At 40.1% G+C, this 24,113-nt stretch overlaps 1 protein-coding gene across 1 annotated transcript in view; it reads left to right on the plus strand.

Annotated features, from left to right (window-relative positions):
- The window catches only part of SCRN1 (secernin 1), a 37,525-nt gene extending 14,238 nt beyond the window's left edge, over window positions 1-23,287 (plus strand). The window contains exons 3-9 of the mRNA XM_048302623.1: window positions 7,870-8,051; window positions 13,509-13,711; window positions 16,500-16,694; window positions 18,313-18,478; window positions 20,401-20,581; window positions 22,581-22,740; window positions 22,981-23,287. Coding sequence (XP_048158580.1) covers window positions 7,870-8,051; window positions 13,509-13,711; window positions 16,500-16,694; window positions 18,313-18,478; window positions 20,401-20,581; window positions 22,581-22,739 — 1,086 coding nt within the window. The 3' untranslated portion in view covers window position 22,740; window positions 22,981-23,287. The remainder of the gene's footprint in view (window positions 1-7,869; window positions 8,052-13,508; window positions 13,712-16,499; window positions 16,695-18,312; window positions 18,479-20,400; window positions 20,582-22,580; window positions 22,741-22,980) is intronic.
- The last annotated feature ends 826 nt before the right edge of the window (window positions 23,288-24,113 follow it).

Here is a 24,113-nt window from a genome sequence, read left to right on the forward strand (position 1 = left end):
TCAGGGAGTTTGTATCCTAGTTCCTATTTCCACTCTGTGCTGCTCACGTTTGCAGCTGTGATAATGCACAGTGTAACCAGAAATGGCACAGTAATTCGCTGAGATTGTTGCCATAAAGGAATCGGGCTGGCTGTGCTATGGGGCTATCAGTTAGTTTGTGAGAGGGCCTCAGGGGAACTCGGTGAATGCTGCAAGTCATTTTCAGCCTGATCTTTGTGGCTCAATCTACCCGACAAGCAGCCCTGCAGCTAGCTCATCAACATAATTCCTTCCCTCCATGTCAGCGGGTTCCCAAGACCCTGAACAATGGGGCTTTTCATTAAAGGACCCTTCTGTGTTATGTGAGTGACAACTTTCTCAAAAGTTTGTTCTTCTCTTGCATTGCAATTTTGCAGTGGCAGATGCTGATCAGGCCTCTTCCTTGTTGTAGTGATCAGCCTAGTGCATTTGTGTGTGCAGGTGAAATATTGCTCCCCTAAGCATAAATAAGGTCCTTTTTTGAATTCCTCTGCTAAAAGTAAGTGTGACTTTTTTTTTCCCAGATGTGGATTTTAAAAATTTGTCATGTGTTAGTGAGAATTCTTGTCATAATGCTCTTTAAGATGCAAGCTGCTCTGTCCTATTTTTAAGGTAGGTTTTACTTACTAGATTTCTTTTATTCTGTAGTAACCTGCTGCTTGCTGTGGTTTTCCTTCTCCTGAAGATGTGTTGGCTGAATGACTTTTTTGTAGATGAATTTCCTATGTGGATTTTTTTTCCCTTTTAGATCTACCGTCCTTTTCTTTAACTTGACCTTGTATTCATTATTTCAAAATAGTCATGGTTTCTTGCTTCACTGTAGAGCTGTAAAAGCTCTTTTAACAGCATGCAACTTCTTATGGAGGAATGGAAAGGGGAAAGTAGAAAGGGTAGACTAGCAAAGAAGTCTATAAAACTGTGGAATATGCAAAATTTTTCTAGTATGTTGGTGTTAAACACAGGTCTGAGCTAAAAGCCAGCCTTCTGTGGGGTAGGAGGAATTTTTTTGTTCTCTAAAACTTCATGTCATAGTTATGCCTTAGTTATTCTTTTGTTTTCTCTGTTTTTTTGTTTTGTTTGGGGTTTTTTTGTTTTGTTTTGTTTTGTTGGGGTTTTTTTGGTATGGATACCATTACCTCTCCTTGCTCTGAGTTTTCAGAGGAGCAGAAAGATTTTTTTCTGTACATTGGTCTGAAGACTGCAGACAAAAACTCACTTAAAGGAAACTGGTGGGTTCCTGCCTAGTGTTGCAAGACAGTATAAAGCTTGGAAAGCAGACTTTGATTGTATTAAAGTTGGCTTTGTATCACCTGGAGGTATCTTAATCCTGGTGTTTGTGTCATAATCACCAAGCATCACACCAGTGCTGCAGTTCAGTTCTGGGGTACTTTGGTTCCCTTTTTTGCCAGCTGTTTGGCTTATCTGCATTGTGTCATGGGCAAGGTGTTCAGAATCTCATGACAGAAGTCAATCAACAGCAGGATCTACCGCGAATTTGCTCTTTGGGAAGCCTCCAGGTCAGACTGGCAGTGCTAACTCACAGTCACGTTGCTGCAGGTGTGGATGTAAACCTGGGCACCCCCAATGACATGGGGAAGTGGTGCCTGGCAGGAAACCTTGATGAAACACGGTGGTGTTTGTGCCCGTGATGGAGCTTTATGCTTACTCCATGTAGACAATTGAGGTTGTGGTCTGAAGGCTCGCAGTTCAGAGGTGGTTTAGGAAGCTGCATTCTTGCCTCTCCACAGAGACCTGGTGCTGGCTGGGAGGCAGCAGAGCTCCTGCACATGCAGACAGATGGCTTTGCCCAAGCCACCATGCTGCAGCTCACCCTGAGACCTGGCACAGAGATGGGGAGAGGCATTGTGCAGGCAGACAGCAGCTGATCAAAGAAACTGGTTGCTGCCTTCAGCAGTCGATTGCTTGGCTAATGTGAGCTTTTTCTCTCTCCTACTCCATTGCAGGCCACTGGCCTTCAAGCTAATGTGTTTGACTTTGGTTTGTAGCGCAGTGCACAACCCGGCAGCAGTTCAGAGGTAGAAGCCATAATCTCTTGGATGTTTCTGCCCTCTCAAAGCCTGTTTTTACTGTAGGAGTGCTGCTTATTTGTTCTCTTCTGCTACCAGAGCAAAACTGGTTAGCTTGAACTAATTTTTTTTTCTTAATCTTTTTAATTTTCCTTTTTTACTGTAGCAGAGAGGAAGAGGAGGGGAGAGTATTAGAATTATTTGGGGCAAAAAACTGCCAACTCTCCCATCTTGACCCAAACCATTTAATTGTGTCAAGTGAGTGAGCAAGTATTTCAAATGCCTAGGATATCCAAGAGTTCTGAGGATAGCTCTGTGATGGGCTTTTTGTGGCTTCTTTGAAATCTGTCTCTTATTGTTTTAAAACATAAAATTAATAAGCTTCATCCCCATTTCAGTTTTACTTTTGCTCCTCACCCAGGAGACTGCTAAATTTGTATCTTGAAAAGCAAGAGGTGAATTCTTGGCTGCTAAATCAACTCTGACATATAGTGTCTCCAGAGACTGTCCTCAACCTTGGGTGCCTTGCTGCACTCTGTGCTACTTGATTTATTTAAAGATATTTAAATTTCATTTTGCTGAGCATGTTTCCATACAGTGGCTCACATGCCTGAGGCTCCTTGGTGGCTTGGTAGAGCAGGTTAGAGTCAGTCAGAGGACATAGATAGTTCTGCTTTGTGACAGGGGAACTGTTTGGCTTTTTCTAGCTTCTCTAATTATTTTTTTTTTCTATTAAAAATTCTATCATCCTTACTGCTAGAGATAAGATTCAAATTTTATAGTTACTGGTTGCACTGAATACAAACAGCTGGGAGCAATATGCAAATACAAAGTGTATGTAAAGTGCACCAGGGTCTTCATAAAAAGAGAAAAAAACTGTTCTTAATATGAAGAAGAAAGAAGCACTTTATTGTGGCAGAAATTGGCTTTGTTCTCTATTTGTACATTAGTAAGTGCTTTTATATCTGTCTACAATGTGAGGATACAGGTAGTAGCACAATGTGTGTTTCTGAGAGCTGGCTACCTGAGGATTCATCCTGCTGCTGGAGAGACTTCTGCTCACTGTTCTGGTTTGACTGTGTGACCACTAGAATTGGAGCTGACTGCTTGAGATGTACCCAGGCTGGATTTATCCTGGTGTATGGCTGTCCCTTTCACTGTGGCACAAGTTTTGCTGCTGTAGGAGCCGTCATGGCCATGTGTGGTAAAGTCATCCAACGTGTCTTACACTCTATGCTTAGTTCTGCTTAGTGCATAAACAAGCAGTGGTAATAGCATTGGCTAACCACCTCCTTTCTATTGTGTACTACTGCTTGTGTGTTTCTCTTTCCAGAGAAAAATTACCCCCACTTCTTTGAGCTCTACTAAATTTGTTCCTGTAAATAAGCAGCAAAAGAATTGTCTGTAAAGCTCATTGGCAGATACATGTGCATGAGATAGTCTGAGCAGCTTCCTTGAACAACTCTGTTCTAGTTTTCCAGATTTCCACTTCACCGTGATGGGAAAGCCCAGGCAGCCCACGTCACCTGTGGAATCACCTGTCTAGACATTTCCAACCAGGCTGTCAGTCTCAATGGCTTGATGGCCAGGGAGGCAGTGGGTTGTGAGACTGCCTCAGCACATTTTTTTCATCCCTCCTTTGGAAGGGGTTTAAAAAGCAGCCATGGCACAGTTTACTGAGTTGCTGCAATCATACAGATAGATACTTTACCTGTGTTCAAATATGTGCTATGTTATGGCAGTGCTTGAAGTAGTTAAGCAAAGAGTTAATGCCAAGTTTGAGCCTGGATCTGATGGCAGGGAAGGGGGTTGGGGTGGGATCTCTTTTGTAATCTGGAATCTTAATGCCCCTTTTCAAAGATCATTTCTTTCTGAAGCATTCCCTGACTATTGCCTTTGTTATCCAGGGCTGAAGCCTATGTGATTTCATTGATATTTCATAATGACCTGACTGACAGTGCTAGGAATTGGGCTTCTGCAGCCTTAGTACAGTAGAAACTGCACAATAGTTTCTTTTCATTAATGAAAGAAGAAATCTCTTGTGCTTATGACTGTCGTGTCTGGTTTTGGAATACGTCCAACTTATCTGCATGCCCTAGCTAGGGTGGGAGATACATTTGTGCCTTGTGCTATTCTTAGAACTCCCTTGATAAGATTCTCTTCTTGATACTGTAAGTGAAATAAAGAAATATCATTAGTTCCCAGCCTGCTCAATTCTCTCTAAAGTTGTTGGCTGCATCTCTTGTATGTGAAGTCTCTCTTCTTTAGTTTTATGTTTTCTGACGGGAATTTACTGTCACAGGGCAGGATGCCAGTTATGCCGCTTTCAGGGCTTGAGTTCTAGAAAATCCATGGAGCCTGACACCGCTCACTCTCAGCCTTTATCACCAAATTTGTCAGTATTCTTCTGGTTTTAGCATTCATACTCTGAGAAAAATGTTAGTTTTAGGAAACGCTGAGGTTGGACACTTCAGGAATTTTGAAGACAGGGTTAGTGGCAAGCAGAATCACAGCAGTACCTGAGGTCTGTTTTATTTGTCATTGCCTAGTTTGGCACAGCACTTAGTGGAATAGGCAGCTCTGCTGTTGTGCTGGAGGGATGTGCCAGGTCTGTGGGAGGCAGGAGAGGGGACAGGTTTGGAGTTTTTGCCTGGTTTTGAAATCCTGTCATCGTCCGAGCTCCTGTTTCTAGAGATCTAGTGGCCAGTGAGGTTTTTTTGGTGGCTAGTGTTGTCTTTCCCCCACTATTTCCTTTTGTGCTCGAGCTGTTGCAAGGATATGTTCTGGTTTCTGTGGAACAAGAAGCAGTGGTTTGCTGTGCTGCAAATCCAGTGTCTGACTCTAGTTGAGCTACCATTACAACTGATGTGTCCTACAAGTAGATAGCCCAGTTCCTTTTGTTTCTTGGGAAAGAGTTTTCTGGTGTTATTTTAAGGGGAGATGGTGAAGTTACAAAGTGAGAGATTTATGTTTAAAATTAATAATCTACTGTCACCTCTGAACCCTATTTTTTTGAGATGCTCTTACCTACTGGTATAAATATGAACCAAGCTCCTGCCTTAATACATCAATCCCATTGAGTGCCTACTTTTTATGCTTACTGGGGTAAATACTTAGAGTGGGAAGGTAAAATTTCATCAAGACTTATTCAGCAACGTCAATAACCGTGACAAATGAATAAGAATCAAGTCAATACTAGTTTTATAAGACCTGTCAGCGACCGTCAGGTTGAAACAGTTTTTCTGTTGTTTAGGTCTTCTGAGACAAGTTATATGAATAAGGCTTGAATATTGTGTGTGTACATGGTTTATTGTATGGAAACTGAATATAGTGTGAAAATATGGTCCATGTTCACTTCTTTTTGGGTTGAGCAACATAAAAAAGCAATACAGAAGGTGACAGCTGTATTTTGAGGTGTGTAGTGTTGCCTATGGATGTTTTCTGGCCTCTGATTACATAGTTAAAAAAACAAAACCACATTTTTTTCAGAATGCTCTGTATTCGTGAAGCAGGAACAAACTATTTCCTCTTTCCCTTTTCTCCACTGCTACCATTGACAATAAGATCTCTGCAATGAATAGCAGCTTTGGAAGTGCTTGGTTTTGGAATGAGGCACCAAGTAATAAGCCATTGGTAGTGAGGATAGCCTTGCAAGTATGTTTTGCAGAGGAAAGGCATTCAGCATTTTTTTGGCTTAACTATCACTTTTCAGAGTGTTATCATTTTTCCTTCTAAAAAATCAGAGTCAGTGTAAGCAAGCCCTTGTATAATAGGGCTATTCAGCCAGAAAGTGCTATGCAAGTGTGGGTTTATGGAGTCCTGAAGTCTCCTCCACACTGTGCCTAGGTTTTTGCTTTCTGCTGTGGGGTTGAGATGGTTCATGTCCTGGATGGCTTTGCAGGATGGCTCCAGCCAGCTGACCACCTGTGAAATGTGGGGGGGCTAAGGCTTCAGACTTGGGGCCTGATAGCTGCTCTGGGGTTGTCTTGACATGTAATCTTTCCCTGCTGCTCCAGCTCCCCCTTTGCACATGCAGCAAATGCAGTTATTCTCTGTTCACACACAAGCAAACAGCACTGACCTGATGTTCTGAAATGAAATTGTGCAGAATGTCAAAAATGAGATTTGTTTGCTGACAGCTCAAAAGGAGAAGGGGGAGTTTTGATAAGAAATGTCAGTTTCAGCATGACTTGGTTACACAATGAAGCAAAGGGTGAACTGTAAAGAGTTTTTATTAGTCAGATCTTAGCTCCTGGCCAGTGCCAAATGTTTTTGCACCTTGATAGATGAGGAATTTGCCTCTACAAAATCACAGTGTATTACTATATAAGCAATTTGGTCTAACAGCCTGGGGAAATATTAGGGACGTTCTCCTACAAATACAGCAGGTAAGTCCCTGACAGGATCTTGTTGCCTAAGCCTGTCCTTAGACTGAAAGAGTTCACTGCCCCTCTGCTTCATTTTGTTTTGTTTTGACCTATTTGCACACATTACCTAATGAAGGTGGCAAGCTCATTTCTTGTATCCCTCTTGCGTGGTCAAAGTGAAGGACTCTGAAAATCCCATTTTTGACCAGAGATAGTCTATTACATGCTTTAATTGCATGCTAGAGGAACTATTACTGTAAAAATCATGGCTCAAGACTGGAGGCTGAAGATGATCATGCTGTATAATCTTTAAGGGGGGAAAGACAGGCTGGTAAAAAAACAAAGCTTCTCACTGCTCTGATAATTTTGGATGATTTCTTTGGCTTTAGGTTTTAATATAGACACAGCCAGGCAAACAAGGCAAATAACTTTTAGTCCATTCTGATGATCCTGTTTACCTTGATATGCCTGATCATATATTCCCCCAAAAAACTGTTGCAGATTACTTCCTGTAAGGAAGAAGTTACAACAGGAATGCTGGACCCTAAGAGATGCCTTGTAAATACAGATAACTTTAGTTTTCTCAGATGCAAGTTCTGCAGAGTTTGATCCTTGAAAAACTTGATGTGAACTCAACAGTAAAGTGTAAAGTCCATTTCTTTGGTTTGCACAAGCCAATGATGTAATGATGGATTGAGCTCTCATCTATGCTGTCTGGGAAAATAATGCTTGTTTTGAAGGCAAGCGCTTGTTATGAGGGGAAGTAAATGTGTTTGAAACATAACATAATTTCTTTCTTCCTTGCAGTTTCAATGGCTTCTCTGCAGCTTTCCTTTGTATTTTTGACTTGTCAGAGTACATCCACAGATATGTAATTAAAGTAGACCATTTAAAATAGTAGAAACACCAGTTTAAGCAACAGCAATACCCATGTTTTAGTTTTGTGACTGTTTATCAAAGCATACTACTGAATCTTTCAAGGCTTGTTTTTTTTTTTCCTCTTTCTACCAGTTGTCTCTGTCTTGGGGGCAGCTGCAGGGGAGGCAGCAAGGGAGAGGAGGAAGCCTTCTCATGTATTTTGTCCCAGTTACCACTGTTACACTATGTACTTAATAAAGTACTGGAGATGGTGCTTAGGGGAGGTGGTAGAATGGTTTGATGTTGTTACTGTGTACAAGTATGATCTGTGTTTTCAGTGTAGCAGTACAGTCTGTCTCCTGCTGCTTTCCACTGATTCTAGCATTTGGATCCTGCTTGTCTCTTGGGAGCCTGCAAGCATCAACACATGTATTTTCCCAGGCTTGTGCAATGTAAGGATATAAAGGTTCAAACATGGCACCTACATGTTGTTTTTAAAAGTTGCTTGTTCATTCACGAAACATGGACTTTTTAAATAACGTGTGTCCTTTCTGTACATTGTGATTGTTTAACTTTCTCTCTTGCTGCTGTCTCTGCAGTGCACATACATTGAGATTGAGCAGGTGCCGAAGACTCATGCTGTTGTGCTGAGCAGGCCCTCCTGGCTTTGGGGGGCAGAAATGGGAGCTAACGAGCATGGGGTGTGTGTAGCTAACGAAGCTGTCGTGACCAGAGAACCTGCTTCTGAATCTGAAGCCTTGCTTGGCATGGATCTTGTCAGGTGGGTGTCTTGCTGAGCTGTGACCAGCCTTTCATCATCAGCCTTAGATGATGCTGGTACCAGCTATCAGCTTTGTGGTGTTGGCATGAGGAGATTTTTTAGAACACTATAAGCAGGAGACCTTTCTAGGTAGGGCTCCCAGTACAGCTGCGTTAACACTTAAAACACTTGCAATCTGAGTTTAGCTACCAAGTATGTACCATGCTTATACTGTTGCAGGTTCACTCAATCTACCTTGTCTACCTACCCTTCAGTCTAGCAGTGGCTGTTCTGACAGGATAAGAGATATGATTATGTTGTTAGTAAGGAACTGCTAACTAATTTGTAATATCAGATTGCCAGTGTGCCTTTCATTCTCCCTCCCTTTACAGCAGCCTACTCTGACCTAAAAAGCTTATTCTGGGCTTATAGCCAGCTGTAGACATAAACAAACTACTGTGCCTTACTTCAGCCCATGCATTCCAATGCAAACCATTGCCCTCATTCAAATGCTGGCACACAAACTCCTGTGAGCCTGTTCATTGACGGCTGTCTGCCCAAAAGTCTTGTGCTACCCTGTAAGTCTCAGCCTGAATGGTGATCTTGCAGTGAAGAGAGTTCAAAGGAGGCTTGGGTGGGGGATGAAAGCTGAAAATCAAAGAAGAGAGAACATGTGAACTTCTTTCAAAGAGAGATGAAGCAAATGGACTCAATTTAAAGACTGAACAGAACAACAGCTGCATATTTAAGTAAATCAGTGTTAGACCCAGTGGTCCTGGAATTGCCCTAGGATACTTAATGAGCTGACTGAAGCAGTTACAGGTGAATTCTCATTTTTCTTGAGGTCTAGTAAAAGATGGGAGAGGTTTTGGTTGACGGGAAAAAGTTAAATGTTGTGGGTATGCTTAGTATAGTTAAAAAGATTTGTTATAAACATGCTTAATCTCAGTTCATGAAGGGGAAAAAACTCAAATATCAAGGAGTTGATGAATGCACAGTAATAACTGGTAGTCAAGAAAAATCCTGTCAAACCATTCTACTTTACTCCTGCAATGAGTTAACACATTTTATAGATAAAAGGATAGGAAATAGATACCTTGACTTTTAAGAGGACATTAAACCTTAGAAGTTATTCTCATAAGCAAGCTGGGAAGCATGAGTTAGAAGAAATTGTTGTTAGGTGTATAGCTGCCTGAAACTGTAACTGTACATGTTCTCTAAGGCGTCTCTGCAGAAATATGGTTATTACTGTATCCCACAGCCATAGGGAGGAGAGGAGAGAAGATCCAGCAGGCAGGAATTGTGCAGCAAGATTGATTTATTTAATTATTTTACAAACTCATTTATAGACTTTTTTCTTCATAGTCTAATTGGACAAAGGATCAGCCACCCCTTGGGGTGATTGGCTAAAATCCTAAAACATCCATTGTCAAAATATTTTTCTCCTGTACCATAAACAAAGCTCTGCAAGGTCACAGGTGTTCATGGTTTACAGAACTTCTGCAAATATCTTCGTGAGAGAGAAAAGTATCTCACGAGCTTAGAAAGAAGCAAGAAAATTTCTTGCTAACAGTATTTTTGTATCCACATATGGTGTCTGCTTCCAGCTAAATCTAGAGGAATATGGGCCAGTTGGAGAGAATGCAGTGGAAATTGGAAATGTGATCAGAGAGCTATAGAATCTGACCAATGAGAAACTCATGAGGGAATTTGGGTTATATTCCTCTTTGGTATTTTCTCTAAGCCCTGTATATACTGAAGGAATCTGTGGAGAAACTGTACCTGCGAGGATGAGTAAATTTAATTGCTTTGAGGGAGACTGAGTAGATGTGAGGGGTTATTTAAGAAAATATAGGACAACCTTTTGTGAGGAAAAGGGCTTAGATATCTGACTTTCTAAGCTCCACCTTTATTTTTTCCCTCCTACTGCAGTCCTTTTGAAACCTTAATAAACCATTGGTTTAAATGTCAAGTTCTGCTTATTTTGGTCACAGTTATTGCAGTCTCAAAGGACTGGTTAACATTCAAATATATATGCTATCCAACAGCTCTAGATTTACCCACACCAGCAAATCAGGACATATCAAAGTAAGGAGGTGCTGGTCATAAACTACAAATAATCGTCACCTGTAGTTGCTACCCTCCCTCTCTTCCTTCTTACCTGCAGAAGAAATTGTAGCTCAGATGCAGAGAGGGTGCTTCAGGCTAGGAGAACCAGAGATGTGTTGTTACCATCTGCTGCTTGTTCCAGCCAAAGTGTTTCTTTCTCTTACTGTGAAGACTTGGCCACTTGAATTAAGTGTGTCTATTTCATGTCACCTCATAGAATAGAGAACCATCAAATATGAAATCAATCTCTATAGGTTGCAATGAAGCAGCTGGCACCAGCTCTGCCTCTTTGATAGAGTATCACGGCATGTCAGAACACTTCAATGATAATTATGAAATTAATAAAGTTTGTGTGATGGACTTCAGGGTTAGAAGTTGGTCCCATTCCATGCAGGCTGGTCTCCATCCCAGTTAATCTGAATGGAGAGCATGAACCTAGTCACAACACACAGAAAAACTGAGAGAAAACATGCTCCAGCACAAATTCCTAAGGAGCCTTTTTTCTCTAGGGTTTTATTCAAAAGCTTGATTTTTCAAAGCTGTACCAGTATTGCTACATTGGTTGGCTTATCAGGATTTTCTTCAGGTATTCTTCCTCGCTGCCTGCAGTTTTGGGTTTTTTGGAGGCACAATTGCCTCTATAAAGCACCTGTTTACTAGCGAAGCACATTCGTATGAAGAGTTCATGTATTGTTTTGCTGATGCAGTTAGAAAAGGACAGCATTATCACACAAAAGGTATATATGGAGAAACCTGTAAGTTACACCCTTATTTTTGCATTTTTGTCTTAATTTTAATCCCTATGTGTTTGTATTATTTATTTGTTCTTTTCATCACAGGTGCAATAATTTTTTCAGAGCCACACAGAGATGCCAATCTTGGCAGGGAGTCAAGAATGCTCTTTAAAATGGTATTAATTTGTTTACCAATTTCTTTCCTTAGAGACCTCAAAACTGAATAAAGTAGAATGTCATCAAGTGTGTTAGTTAATTTGGAAAGCCTACATTATGTAACTGATAGGTGAAGTTGAAAAGCTTAACATAGTGTTGTTTTGACAATATGATAGCATATTGGAGGTACTTAGGCAGTGGATTGTACTCAGTCACTGAAATTTTATTAATGACTAATTCAAGTTCTCATCTGGGGGTGAAATTGCTTCAAACTTTTCTTCCAGCTCACCTTGAAGGATGCTCTGAAGTGTGTTAGTGGGAGGGTTATGCTGTGGTTGCCCAGGACACTGATGCTGAGATAACTGACAAGACTTAATTTTGTGGAAATGAGTTGTGTGATTGTTGTGTTGGATGGGGTTTTTTCCCCTTGGTTTTTTTTGCTGTCCCTTGTGACTGACAGATAGGAGCAGCCAGGAAAAGCAGAACCTAGACCTTTAATGGAAATAAATATAACATTGGAGCCATTTATAAAAAAATCATACCTAAAGGATACTTCTTCAAACTGAATCCCTGCTGTGCTTTTGACAGGGAAAGCTAGACTTTAACCATCTCAAATGGAAAATTTCAGGGAGACATTATTAAAAGTTTTAGTGGGATGTTATGTCTCTTGGCAGGTTTTGATCTAATTATAACCTAATGGTTTTGGTCATTATCTGTGGAGAAGGGAGCAGATTATCACTGAATTTAGTGACTGTATGGTCACCAAGGTAGTTTTCAGTCCATTCACTTACCTGTGGCAGTGGCAGCTCTTGGGATTGCTCTTAGGGAATAAGACATGCTTTTGGGCTAGCTTTTCAATGATGTCTTTTAAATTTTTCTAAATTATGAAATCTGAAAAATCAATTGCGCCAGTGATGAAAAGAATGAAGGAAAAACATAAATGCATAGGGACTAAAGATGGAGTCACCAGTACAAAACAAGTTTCAGCTAACAAGAAAAGACAAGAGGGAAGGATCCTATAAATGCAAAGTAAGGAGATGATGGGGTAGGAGCTGTCACTTTAAGGTAGGCCTTAAAATTCTAGTTGGCTCTTGGCTCTTCTTTGTCAGTAAGTGATAAATAGATGCTGCTGGGAGAGATGAAAACACTGCTTTCAATAATTCAGCCTAAAGCAAGGCTAATGGTAGCCAAGTATTTAACAAAGCAGACCCAGTGCAGAGATCAGGTTGAGAAGTACTGAGATCAACAAATCTGTACTCAAATTATCAGAACCTGATTTGTCTACTGTACTTTTTAGGACAGAAACAGAGTAGTGTTTTCTTGTCATGTGATTTCAAGAGAAATGGAAAGAGCTAGCATAGTACTTTTATCTAAAAAAAGTGATTTTCTTGGAACTATCCATCAGTCAAAATTATTTTGTCCATAGAGCGATTAGAGAAAGACAAACACAGAGGAAAATATTAATGTGACAACATTAATAATAAACAACAGAGAGAAATTTTGGACTGATCCAGGTAACTCTCCCATTGGATGGAGGCATGGATATGCTGTTGTTTGAAACACTGCATTTCCTCATTACCAGTAATTGGATTTTGGAACCAGTGAAATCGTTTGCAGGTCAGATTTGAACTTCTGGTTACTGCTTTTGTTGTTGATTCAATTAGGGCTGTAAATTATATCAAGGGATTATCTAATGCCTCTTCTTCAAGGCAGGATACAGTCGTTCCCTAGGGCTTTGTTAAATTTATTACCACACCTCAGATTACTTTTCCATAAAATACCCCTGCTTTGCTCGAACTTCCTTTTAAAATTATGTTCTTTCAGACCTATGGTTACTCTTATTTCTGACAAAAGCCATATCTGGTATTCAAACAGTTTTCTGGGGAAGTCTCTGCAGGAACTCTGAAGTATGACTGTGCACAAATGCTTCTCTTTACTGTGTGCAGTATGCATGTAAGGGTAACACCTAGTTTCCATGGCCAGGCAAAGCATTGGGAAAGAGAGGTTGTAATATTGGATATTGGTCCCTTCCCTTTTTTGATAGCTGGTAGTATTAATTTGCTACTTCCCACTGTTGTACAGAAAAGTAAACTTGGTACAGCTGTTACTTAGAAAAAAATGTTTGCAAATTCTCCTTCAAATGTATTCTGCTTGAGGAGAAGATAAGTAGAACATTGCATGTTTACAGTGCAGCTGAGATCATTGGTTGGTAATTGGATTCTTTTTTAAAAAACTGAAAGCCAGCTATGATAGGCTTGACAATAAAGAACCAGTGCAGAAAAATCAAGACTAGAAACAAATAATTTAATATCTCATTCTTTAATTCTAGTAACTCATTAAAGCAAGAATTCTTACATTAGGCATACCAGACACTTCAATACTGTAAACCCGGATGAGTGCTGATGTTTAAAATTAATAACTTAAGGAGATCTCAGTGTTTCATTCCTCTCTGAATCTCTATTTTACCCTTTTCGTATAGGCTTGGCCTAGAAAGAGGTGCAACAGCTAAAGAAGCATTGGATGTAATAGTTGCTCTGTTGGAAGAGCATGGGCAAGGTGGAAATTATTATGAAGATGGGAGTTCGTGCCATACTTTCCAAAGTGCGTTTTTGATTGTGGACAGAAATGAAGCCTGGATACTGGAGACTTCTGGAAAGTATTGGGCAGCTGAAAAAATCACAGGTTAGTTTAGCACTCACAGCAAATCTCTGTTATTATAAATACCTGTAAAGAGCTGTCATGGAAAAATTGGTCTTAGAGTCAGTACGTTTAAATAAGTGACTAATTAATGCAATTTTAGACTTCTGTATTTGTGCTACTATGATTTTTTTTGTTACGTGTTGATTTGTGTTGGCTGACGTAACTTAGCGTTTTCTCTGAAGATGGAGATTGTTGCCTTTATGCATAAACTATATAATAATCATCATTTTTGTATTTGACAGGTGTATTTTCCCAGATTTATTTCCCATTGGGAATATGTCAAGTGTTTTTTTGATGGAGTTAATGCCCAAATTATTACTTACAAATCTAAAATACTGTGAGAAAAGGATATGCATTGATAGTTTTGACAAAAGGGCTTTTTTGAGGTGATAAATTGAATGGGTTGCTGGTGGTGGTTCCTTTACTGAAATAGATATACTCCCTTCATATCCCTGTTTTTTAAATGATAGTGCAAAACAATACTTTTCTGCTCTTTAAACTTGTAAATGTTTCTTTTTCTGTGTGTGTGAAGCCAGAGCTGCCAAACCAACTTCTAGAATTCACTAGCTTAGTGGTTGAATTTATTTAAAACTTTTCCAGCATATATGGGCTGCCTTAATGTAATATGATTGTTTCAGGCCTGTATTTAATTTATTCTCATCTTGGTTTTGAAGGAATTTTTATTTTCATAGGAGTAGAGCTTTTTAAATGTACTCATGTTTGAATGAAGTGAAAATTCAGAGTATTTATGAGGACTTTTGTCATCCATGACTTGAGCTATGACAGATCCACTCAAGTCTTTCCTTATTTCCCCCTGAAGGAAAGGTAGGAGATAGCAGATATGGGAAGGAGCAAAGAAGTAACACCAGGCTGTGCAATGTTGTGCAATGCCATCAGATAGGAATCAGTAACCTTAACAGAGGTGGTGTTTTCCCAAGTAAAGCTTGTATTTTAAGGATACCTACAAGTCTTCTGGCATGAACAGATACCAAACCAAGACTGAAAATGCTGTCCTGATAAAACCCTAGTTCTGGAAAGCAGCTGACTCCTGAGGTTCCTGGGATTATGCAGTGACAGCCTGCCTTCTTCTCTTGACCTGCCTCACTGATATTTGAAGAACAGTGGGTTTTATTTAGCAGTTTTAGCTGCATCAGCAATACATAACCTTCATGTCCTTCTTCCCAGCAAATAAGCTGTTGCCTTCATCTGCTGCTTGCAGCTTTTTGAAATGGTTCGGCAGCTCTGTTCTGGTTTTTACCAGCACATTGCTCTTCAGGAGGTCCCTGTGAGCTGCAGATAAGTAGTTTCCCTCTCCCACAGCCTACCAGGAGGAAAGGCTGCTGGCCCTGTAAGAACTCTGTATTTCATACTTTGTTCAGGGGGCTCTTTTTTGCAACCATAAGTGTGCCTCTTAAGCTTTCAAATGAATGCACAAATGCTGCTAAAACAGGGAAAATGTGTCATTCTCCAGTATGAAGGCATATCTTTTCCTCAGAGTTGTTCTAATATTACTGCTGCAGGACTGTAAAGCTTATAGTGTTTATCAAGCAGCTCTCTGACAGTAATTTAAGGATAAACACTTCAAAATCCTTTCTATTACTGTTCTTTAGTCTGAGTGGAAAAAATTGATTGATAAATTTTATTTTTTTGTGGTGGATCAAACCCGTGAAATATTATTTTGCCTGAGTTAATAAATGTAGTATTTAAAGAGCTCCTAAAGAGTGGCTTGCCTAGCTGGACATGAACACAAATACTCTCATCACTCAAGTGAAGAAAAGTCCCTGAAAAGTGTACTGTTTGAAAGTGTGAATCAAAATAAGCTGTCAGTCACCCTAGTGTAAGTCAGAACTGGATGACAGGGACTTTTTTTGCAGAATGATGCACAGAACTTCCTGAAGTTGTTACCCATTATTTAAATTGGATGCATGAGGCATTACAAAAGCGAGATTACTTTTTTGGAAGGCAGTATTTAAAACTTCCACAACAACTGGTTTTGCTTCTGTTTAAGAAATGGTTTGTGCCAAATTCCAGAATCTGTGTTTATTTTAGTTTATAGTTTTATTTTATCAGCTCTTTCTCTGGCTTGCAATACATTTGCTTTATTCTCTCTGAGGGATATCTACAGCAACCACTGCCATACTGTGGTATTTTTGAGAAAAGGAACTTAAAAAACCCTTTAGTATTCTTTGGAGGCTGCTTACACTTCTTTTTACTTCATGCCATTTTAAAATTTAAGATTAATTTAAACCTATCTTGCAGCTTACAGTGAAATTGTTTCTCAACTGGGAAGCTTAAAGCAGTTGTTAAGATTTTAAAAGCATTTTCCAAATTCTTAGGTTTGAAGGGCAAGGCAGGTTCATTAAGTGCAGCTCTGCTGAAATATATTTTGAAATCAAGTCCGATCTCAAGCCTTGTTGTGTCTGTGGAATACGCCACTGGAAAAAAGATTAGGCAGGTGCCTTTGGCATTTGGATACCACTGTTGCTTTGTGGTCAGAGCATGTGAGGTGTGGATTGGGAAAATGGCATTCTGACTAAATCTTGCTATTAATCACAAGTGTCAGTGTCTCAGCAGGGCACAGAGAATTGAGCTCTGCAACCTGCAGTGATTGGTAATTCTGTGTATGTGTAATTATATAGTTACACAGTCATGCCAAATGTAAATCCTAACCAGTGGTTTAATTTGTTTCCTAATTGAAATGACATTTTCCTTCCAGCTTCTCCCAGAAAAACTGTATTAAGGCTCTCTTTTGATATGTGACTCTTTCTAGAGGGAGTGAAATGCATTTGCAATCAGCTTTCATTAACTACAAAAATTGATGCTGAGCATCCTGAACTAAGGAATTATGTCAAAAGTCAAGGCTGGTGGAACGGAGACTCAGACTTCAATTTTTCTGAAGTGTTCTCTCTTGCTGATGGCCATTTAGCCTGTTGTTCCGGCAGGGAGAGCCTAGAAAAGCAAGGTGGTAAGTGTTGAGCTATCTTTCTGTGGGCACAGTGGGTTTTTTAGTCACTGCTGCCTCCTTTTCAGGCATTCTGTTCAGAACTGCATGTGACTGAGAGCACCTCTACATGTGAACTGTGTAGGAACGAAGATCAGAACTAAAGACTGTCCCTAAACTTGCCACAATTTAGGATGAAGCCCTTAGTGTCACCCTCAAGGTTTCAAAACAGGATTTCAATTGCAAAGTAACTTCCTTCAGTGTTTTGATGTGCATGATGTGCCACTGCATTTGTGCTTTCCTGTAGTTTTAGCAGCCCTACCTAACACTAAAATTATATTATTATTTAAAAAAAAAAATGGCCTCACATATTAAAGATTGAGCTGAGTGGAATCTGCATTTTAGGGAAAATGTAGATTTAACCTTTTGGGGAAAGTTTCAAGATCATAGTTAAAGGAAGAACAGCTGCAAACTGAAGTTCCTTTCTCATGGCTGAGCGGAATGAAGCTGCTGGAACAGACAATGTGCCTATTCCCCACAATCAAAGGAAGGGTTTATCTCCAGACTCAAATTTATTACTGACTTCAGTTCACTGCAGCTGGCCAGCATACCTCTGAAATGACCAGCCTGCAGCAGTGCATGACTGACATATATCTGCTCTTTCATGCATGAAAAACAGCACAAATTATCATTTTCTAAAAGGCTGTTAACTACAGATGTGAGTTTACTAGAGTGTTGGCATTTTCACATGTTGGCAAATGTCTAGAGAGTATAGAGGTGAGATATTTGTTGCACTGCAGAGTTCTTGCTAAAGCTGTACAATTGCAGGGAGAGTGGTTTGTGTCTGAGGCAGATACAGTAACTCCAAGGGCCTATAGGTAAAAGATCCTAATAAACCTGGATTATAGCACTAAAAACCCTGAGGGCCCCTGCAGACAGATGGCTGTGGCTGAAAATCTTGCAGGCTGCTGAGTCATTCCGTGTCTCCTGGTGTGCTGAGGAACCTGTGCATGGAGGTTTGAGTCACTGCAGAGTCTGAGAAGGTACAGGGGCAGAAGCCTCACCTGCCAAAGGAGCAGTGGCAGAAAACATGGAGCGGCCATGGGGGCAAAGCTGTGAGTGACACAGGCAGGAAACACAGTGAGAACAGGGGATTCTTGTAGATAAGGGTTTGGAGAAAAATCTTGGTGCCTAGGTCTGCTGCTGTAACATTCTGTGACTGCAAGATGATGTTTCAAAATTTTGACTGAGAGATAATTGAAAGTAAGAAGTGGAAGATCAGGGTGCTCTCATTCTGCCCTGCTTGGGTAGAGGAAAATGGATGTTTTATGTAAGTAATCTGTTCATAGTGACTGCTAAAGCAGTATTACAGCCTTCTTCCTGAAAAAGTACCTTTTTAATAACATTTCTCCCTACCTGGCAATTGTCATGCCTAATTAATGCTTCCTACCATTCTCATTTACTAGCTAGGCACATTCTTTCTGAATGTTCATTATTTAAGTAGAAACTATTAACTGGGATTTGTGACATGCCCATGTCAAGTGTCAGTGGCCATTTTAGGCCAAAGCTTGTTCAGGCTAAAATCCTTACCTGGACTCCAAGCCATTGAACACTCAGGAATTTTTTCCCCCCCTCCATATAGGTGACGTTTCTGCACAAGCTATGATTGATGTCCTGCGTGACAAGGATAGTGGTGTCTGTGTGGACTCTGAATCTTTCCTTACTACAGCTAGCATAGTGTCTGTTCTGCCTCAGGACCCTAGTTTTCCCTGTATTCATTACTTCACTGGCACGCCAGACCCTTCAAGGTAAGCCACAGCACTGGGGTCCCTGGGGTGCAGAGCAGGTGATGGGTTGAAAGGTAGTAAACAAACCCTGCCACCCAAACTGGAACATACTTGAAGAGCATGTTCTAACCAGAAATGCAGTCAGTGCTCTGTGATGTGCAATCTGACAGTCCTGTGTTACCAAACTGCATCTTGCTGCAATTCCAAATGGACACCACTGGGCTGAAAGACTGGATCTGGAACTTTGCCTAAAGTCAGAGCTTCCAGGGGAAATGCAGTTTAGGGAGGACCCAGGAATTCCAGTGTAGTTGCTTTCCACTTGGAAAGTTGTTTAGATGATGAGGCTGGGGACTTCCCAAGTCAATTCCTTGAACAGGTGGGTGCAAAACGCAAAAAAATGAAGTGTCTTAACTATCAAAGAGGGGTTGTGTACTCTAGGCAGCTTCATATTACATCAAAATGTTAACACAGCAAAACATCTGCAAATTGCTGGTATCCCAAGCATGTTTTTTATTGGAGGGACAATTTCTAGTTGGTTTACATGGTGTCCTCTCTAGCTGAAAGTATCTGAGGAGATTAGGGAATTCATGGGCTGGATCATCAAAGAACTAATGAATTATCTTGTATTTTAAACAGAATCCACCTGGGATTCACAGAAATTAAACTAAACCACTTGCAGTTATTCAGGAGATCTGCCACTTGCATTGAGGTAAAGAGGTTATGGGGAGAAGAAGATGGTGCCCTTGAACAGCTGACAGTCATTCCTGTAAGAGGACTGGTAGTAATCATTAGGTTTTACTGAGGGCTGTGGAAGTCATCCATGCCAAAGGGACCTTCCACCCACCTTGAGTTATGTAACTCAGATTTTCAGGGTTAACTGTCAAGTTTAAACTTGCTTACCCAAACTTTTCTTTGACTTGATGCAAATCCTTTGTGATAAAAAGGAGCAAGGCTTCAAATTATTGTGTTGGGATTTCTGTCCTTTTGAACATGGAAAACCTAGCTTTTATTGAAAGCCTCGTCTAGAGACCTTTCTTGCTTTATTCTACACTGTAATGCATTTAAAAAGCTTTATTTAAATGCAGCTAGTGAGTCATGTAAATTCTTAGTCAGCAAGGCTTCGTGACAGTGATGGAAAGGGTAGCAGCACTGAACCTGCTGACTGTACACAGGCAGTGGTTATTAATTGTGTGTTGCAGAAGTCTTGCACTTTTGGCAGGTTCTTCACTGCAGAATGCAGGGTGCTTTATTGTTCTGTATCTAAAGAGAAGGAAGGCAGTTGTTCCATGCCAAAACCTACTTTCAGCTTCTCAGGAATGAAGATCCTACATTGATGGGGTTTTTTTGTCTGTCTCTCTCTGGAGTTTAGATCCAAACTCAGCGTTGAAGTTGTTTGAGAAGTGTCACAATATTGGTAGCCATGTCTTCCCCCAGCTCTTGAAGTAAAATTCTAAAATGCTGCTGTTTATATGCCAAATCCTCTGATATTGAGCAAGATACGTAATCTTCCCTGCTCCACACAAGTGTTTATTTATGATTTTAATAAAAATTAAAGCTGGAAGGAGGAGGAGAGATGCCAGTGGGAACAGAGGAGAAAAACTGATGTGAGGCCGAATGTTGAGATTTGTTACAAAAAACTTGAAGAAGAAAATCAGTGCTACTCTTCTAAAGAAGTGGCAGAACTGGCATGAGGACACCAGAGAATCTTATAGGTAAAAAGGGGTAATAAGGTTTTACAATAATTGCCAAACCCAGTTCTTTTAAAGCACATAGATTTGTTTTGCTTGTGACCAGTACCAAGTCCCTAACCTTATCCATGCCTAGTGTAGATGAATTACCTGTGCTGCTCTGTATGTGTTGTTTTAAAATAGCCTGGTGAACATTTCAATAACATATATGAGATCTCTCTTATTACTGCAAGCAGTAATTCTCATTTCTTTCAGGTCCATATTTAAACCCTTTATTTTTGTCGATGATGTAAAATTAGTACCAAAAGTACAGTCTCCTTCTTTTGGCAATGATGATCCTGCTAAAAAGATACCTCGATTCCAGGAGAAACCTGATCGTAGGCATGAATTGTACAAGGCACATGAATGGGCCCGATCTCTCCTGGAGAATGATCAGGTAAGAGCTGTGGGACCTGGAATTAAAGAATTGAACTCAATGTAGATTCCTAACTCCATAATTTAGTTCACAGTCACTCACTGAAAAACATTCTCTGAATATTCTTAGAATCCTTGTAAGTTGAGCATGAATAATGATGGCCTCTGAAGGACAAACTATTCTGCATAGTTTTTGTTATCCTGAGAGTGTTGCTCTGTTTCATGACTTTTACAAAATGCAAAGTCAAACTGGTAAGCTGATTATCTTGTTCAGGCCCCACTGTGGATATAGTCTTTTTAGTGATTAGAACACTGGATGCTAGTGCAACCTGGTATCAGAATTATGTGATAGGATGGCAGCAGGAGTGTTATAATTTAAATTATATGATGGATTAAGGACTACATAGCTTGGAAAGGTATTTTTCTTGAAGGAATAATTTGCACTTGACAGTTTTGCAAGTCTTGCATTTTGCAATTCATTGCATTTCTGTTAATTTTTAAGATTTAACTGACAATGCCATATGAGAAGAAACAACACTTTGCAGAGCCATGCAATACATACCTGAGGGCTGAAAACCTTCCATTGTAAAAACTTAAAGTGTTGAAGATCTCTTATGCAAATAATTTTGGAATAAGTCAAGAAGGGGATTGTTCTGTATAGCTTTTCCAAATGGTTGGGATAAAACTTTTGGTGTCATTGGGCAGGTAGTTCAATAACTTCTCGACATTTGCAATTACAACTACAGCAGTAAACTGGGTACGTGGTTTTGAGGTAGTGAAACAGAGGGAGAGACCACCAGGGCACACCAGTCAGGCTTTTATTGGTATTCAGGCAATTTGTGGAAGACCCTCACATGGTTGTGTTGAACTTCCACAGAGGACTTGCTTTCCTACCATTTCCCTCTGTGTGTATTTGCATGGGTCAGAGTCTTGCTGTGGTCGTAACAACATTCAGACTTACCCATTATTGATTAAGGAAGCTATGATAAGCTTTGCTGGTACAAATGTTATTGAAATGCAGTTTGGGCTAGATTTTTGATTTCTTGGAATGGTGTAATTTAAAATATGTGGCCTCTGTGGCAATTTTGTTTTAATGTGCAGCTGGCTCTCATATCATTATGCAAGATGTTGATTTAGGGAAGACGTAGAAGAGGCATCTTAGCATCTTGTGAACTCTTGCCTGTTAAAGTCCCCACAATGTGACACCAATAGTTGTGGCAGAAAAGGAAATGCAGTTTCTGTTCAGGCTTCATGCTATAAAACCTGCCCAACCAAGAGTCTAAACCTTGGATGAAGTGCTCTACTCTTTCTGGACAAAATGTTGAGGAAAATCCTGAAAAACTCAGAACCAGCACTGATTCTAAATGACTTTTTTTTCCCTGAAACTCAGTTTTGAAACCTGCAAGCAAAACAAACAGTGCTTCTCCATGAAAAAAAAAAAAAAAAAGAGTTTAAATAACCTTTGGATTAAATGAAATGACACCTTTTCCAGGACTGAATTTTCTAGAAACACAAAGAGTAGTAAGCCAGAATGGCACACAAAACCTCCCTGAGACCTGGAGTCTTAATACTGTTACATGACGCATCATTTCACATCTGTTGACCATCTTGCAGGTGTTGATTTGAGGGATGCACATGCAAACACGACAATCCGTACAATTCTTAGGGCTTCTAGTCTTCTCATATAGTTCTGTTTGTGGGATTACAAGTTTAAGAACTTGCTTTATTATATGTACAAGCCTTATATAATTTTCCTCTATTCATCTTTCACCTTCTTCCTTCTTTGCTTTAAACATAGCGGCTCCTTTTTTGTTGTTTTTCTTAATGCACAAAGTGTCCAGGACTGTTCCTTTTAGCCTTTGGCCATCCAAAATAACTAATAACAGATATAGTTTGTAATTAAAAAGGCTTTTCCATTTTAAAAAATATTTGAAAATGTCTCTGTAACAGAAGAGAAACAGTAAAATGCTTTAATGAGCCTGTTTGCTGGTTAACTGAGTTTGGTTGTTTCATGCCTTTAGGATAAAGGCCAGAAACTGATGAGGATTATGTTAGACCTTGAAAAACAAGGTTTAGAAGCAATGGAAGATATCCTTTCTCGTACAGAGATTCTGGATCCAGCTGAAGTAGTGGATCTCTTCTATGACTGTGTTGACACAGAACTAAAGTTCTTCAAATAAAGTAAGCAAACAATTCTTTAGGTACTACTATACCAGTGAATGTGAAATGTTGGGTCCAATTCTGAACCTCCTCTTTCTCTTTTACACTAAGCTGAGGATGTTAAGAATTGGGTTCAAACCCACCTGTCTACTTGCTCAGGTTGACTCCAAAATCCCTTTTCCCTATGCTGCATTGCAGGTGATTTTTTTCAATTGCACTCTTGCTTGGAATGGATTTTCAACAAATTTTATCTCATTTCAGCTACGGTGGCTATTGTTAGCCTTTTCACTGGAAGACTGCAATGTTCTTCAAGCCTTGAAAGAAAGTCTTCACACTTGTGATTTTGCAGGAAAAAACATTTCTAGAGGAAAAAATGTTACTTGCTACCTGTATCCAGTTAACAAATTGCTTTCCTTTGTCCAATCTTGTGGTGTTCCTGTTTGTGTATGTATATAGTGAAAGGAGAAAGTCACTGACTGGTCCATTTACTGTGTGCATGCTGGCTAATTTAGTACAGAATGTTAAAACATGTATGTTGGGCAACCAATTAAAGTAAAGATTAACTTCATCAGGCTAATTGCCATACTGTCATTGAAAGCAATCTGGTTTTCCCTCTGTTGCTCAGGACTAGGCTTGCAGCAAAGCTGACTTGCATTTTTCTCTTCTTGCTAATTCATGCAGAGTTGAAATGGTAGAGTTGAAATGACAGTTTGAGACGGGCAGGAAGGTAAGTCCTGGTTCTTGACCTTGTTGTGCTGGCCTCATATGGCCGTATCTGGTTGCAGTAACTCAGCACCTGACATTATGCCTGTACAAATTATCAGAATTAAGTCCCCCAGGTTAAGTTCTGCCTTCGCCCTCAGCCAGCTTAGGGCAGCTTGTGTTTGTGGTGCACCTGGCTGCTGCTCCAGAACTGAGTACAGAAGTGCAGAGCCAGCCTGGATGCTGTAGACATCTACACATATTGGCTCTTAAGATGCAACTGGTAAGGTGTCAGATTTATACACAGGCTACAAATTTGGAATTTTTTTAAGGAATAGATACTGGACATTGATAAGTACCTGGATATTCTCCATCTTTCTGCCTTTGTACTGCTGAACAGTTTTAGTAATCTCTGTTGTGAGATACATGGCTGATGAATCCATTAAGGACCAGCAAGTTGCTGGTGGGTGTGGCAATCCAACTGGTTAGGCTTAGAAATGGCTGTCCTATGCTTCCTTATATTAAGTGCAGTGCTGCAGCATGCTTCCCTTCCTCCACAGTCTACAGGCAGACCTGCTTTTCATTGTATTTTCTTCTTGTGGAAGTGGGATAGGGCAAACACTGAGAATTAAACCAGTAAACACTGTGTTCAGTGAAGATGGTTGGTGGGTTTTTTTCATAGAGGAGATTGA

Source organism: Corvus hawaiiensis, chromosome 1 (assembly GCF_020740725.1).
Source record: "Corvus hawaiiensis isolate bCorHaw1 chromosome 1, bCorHaw1.pri.cur, whole genome shotgun sequence".
NCBI classification, from domain to species: Eukaryota; Metazoa; Chordata; class Aves; order Passeriformes; family Corvidae; genus Corvus; species Corvus hawaiiensis.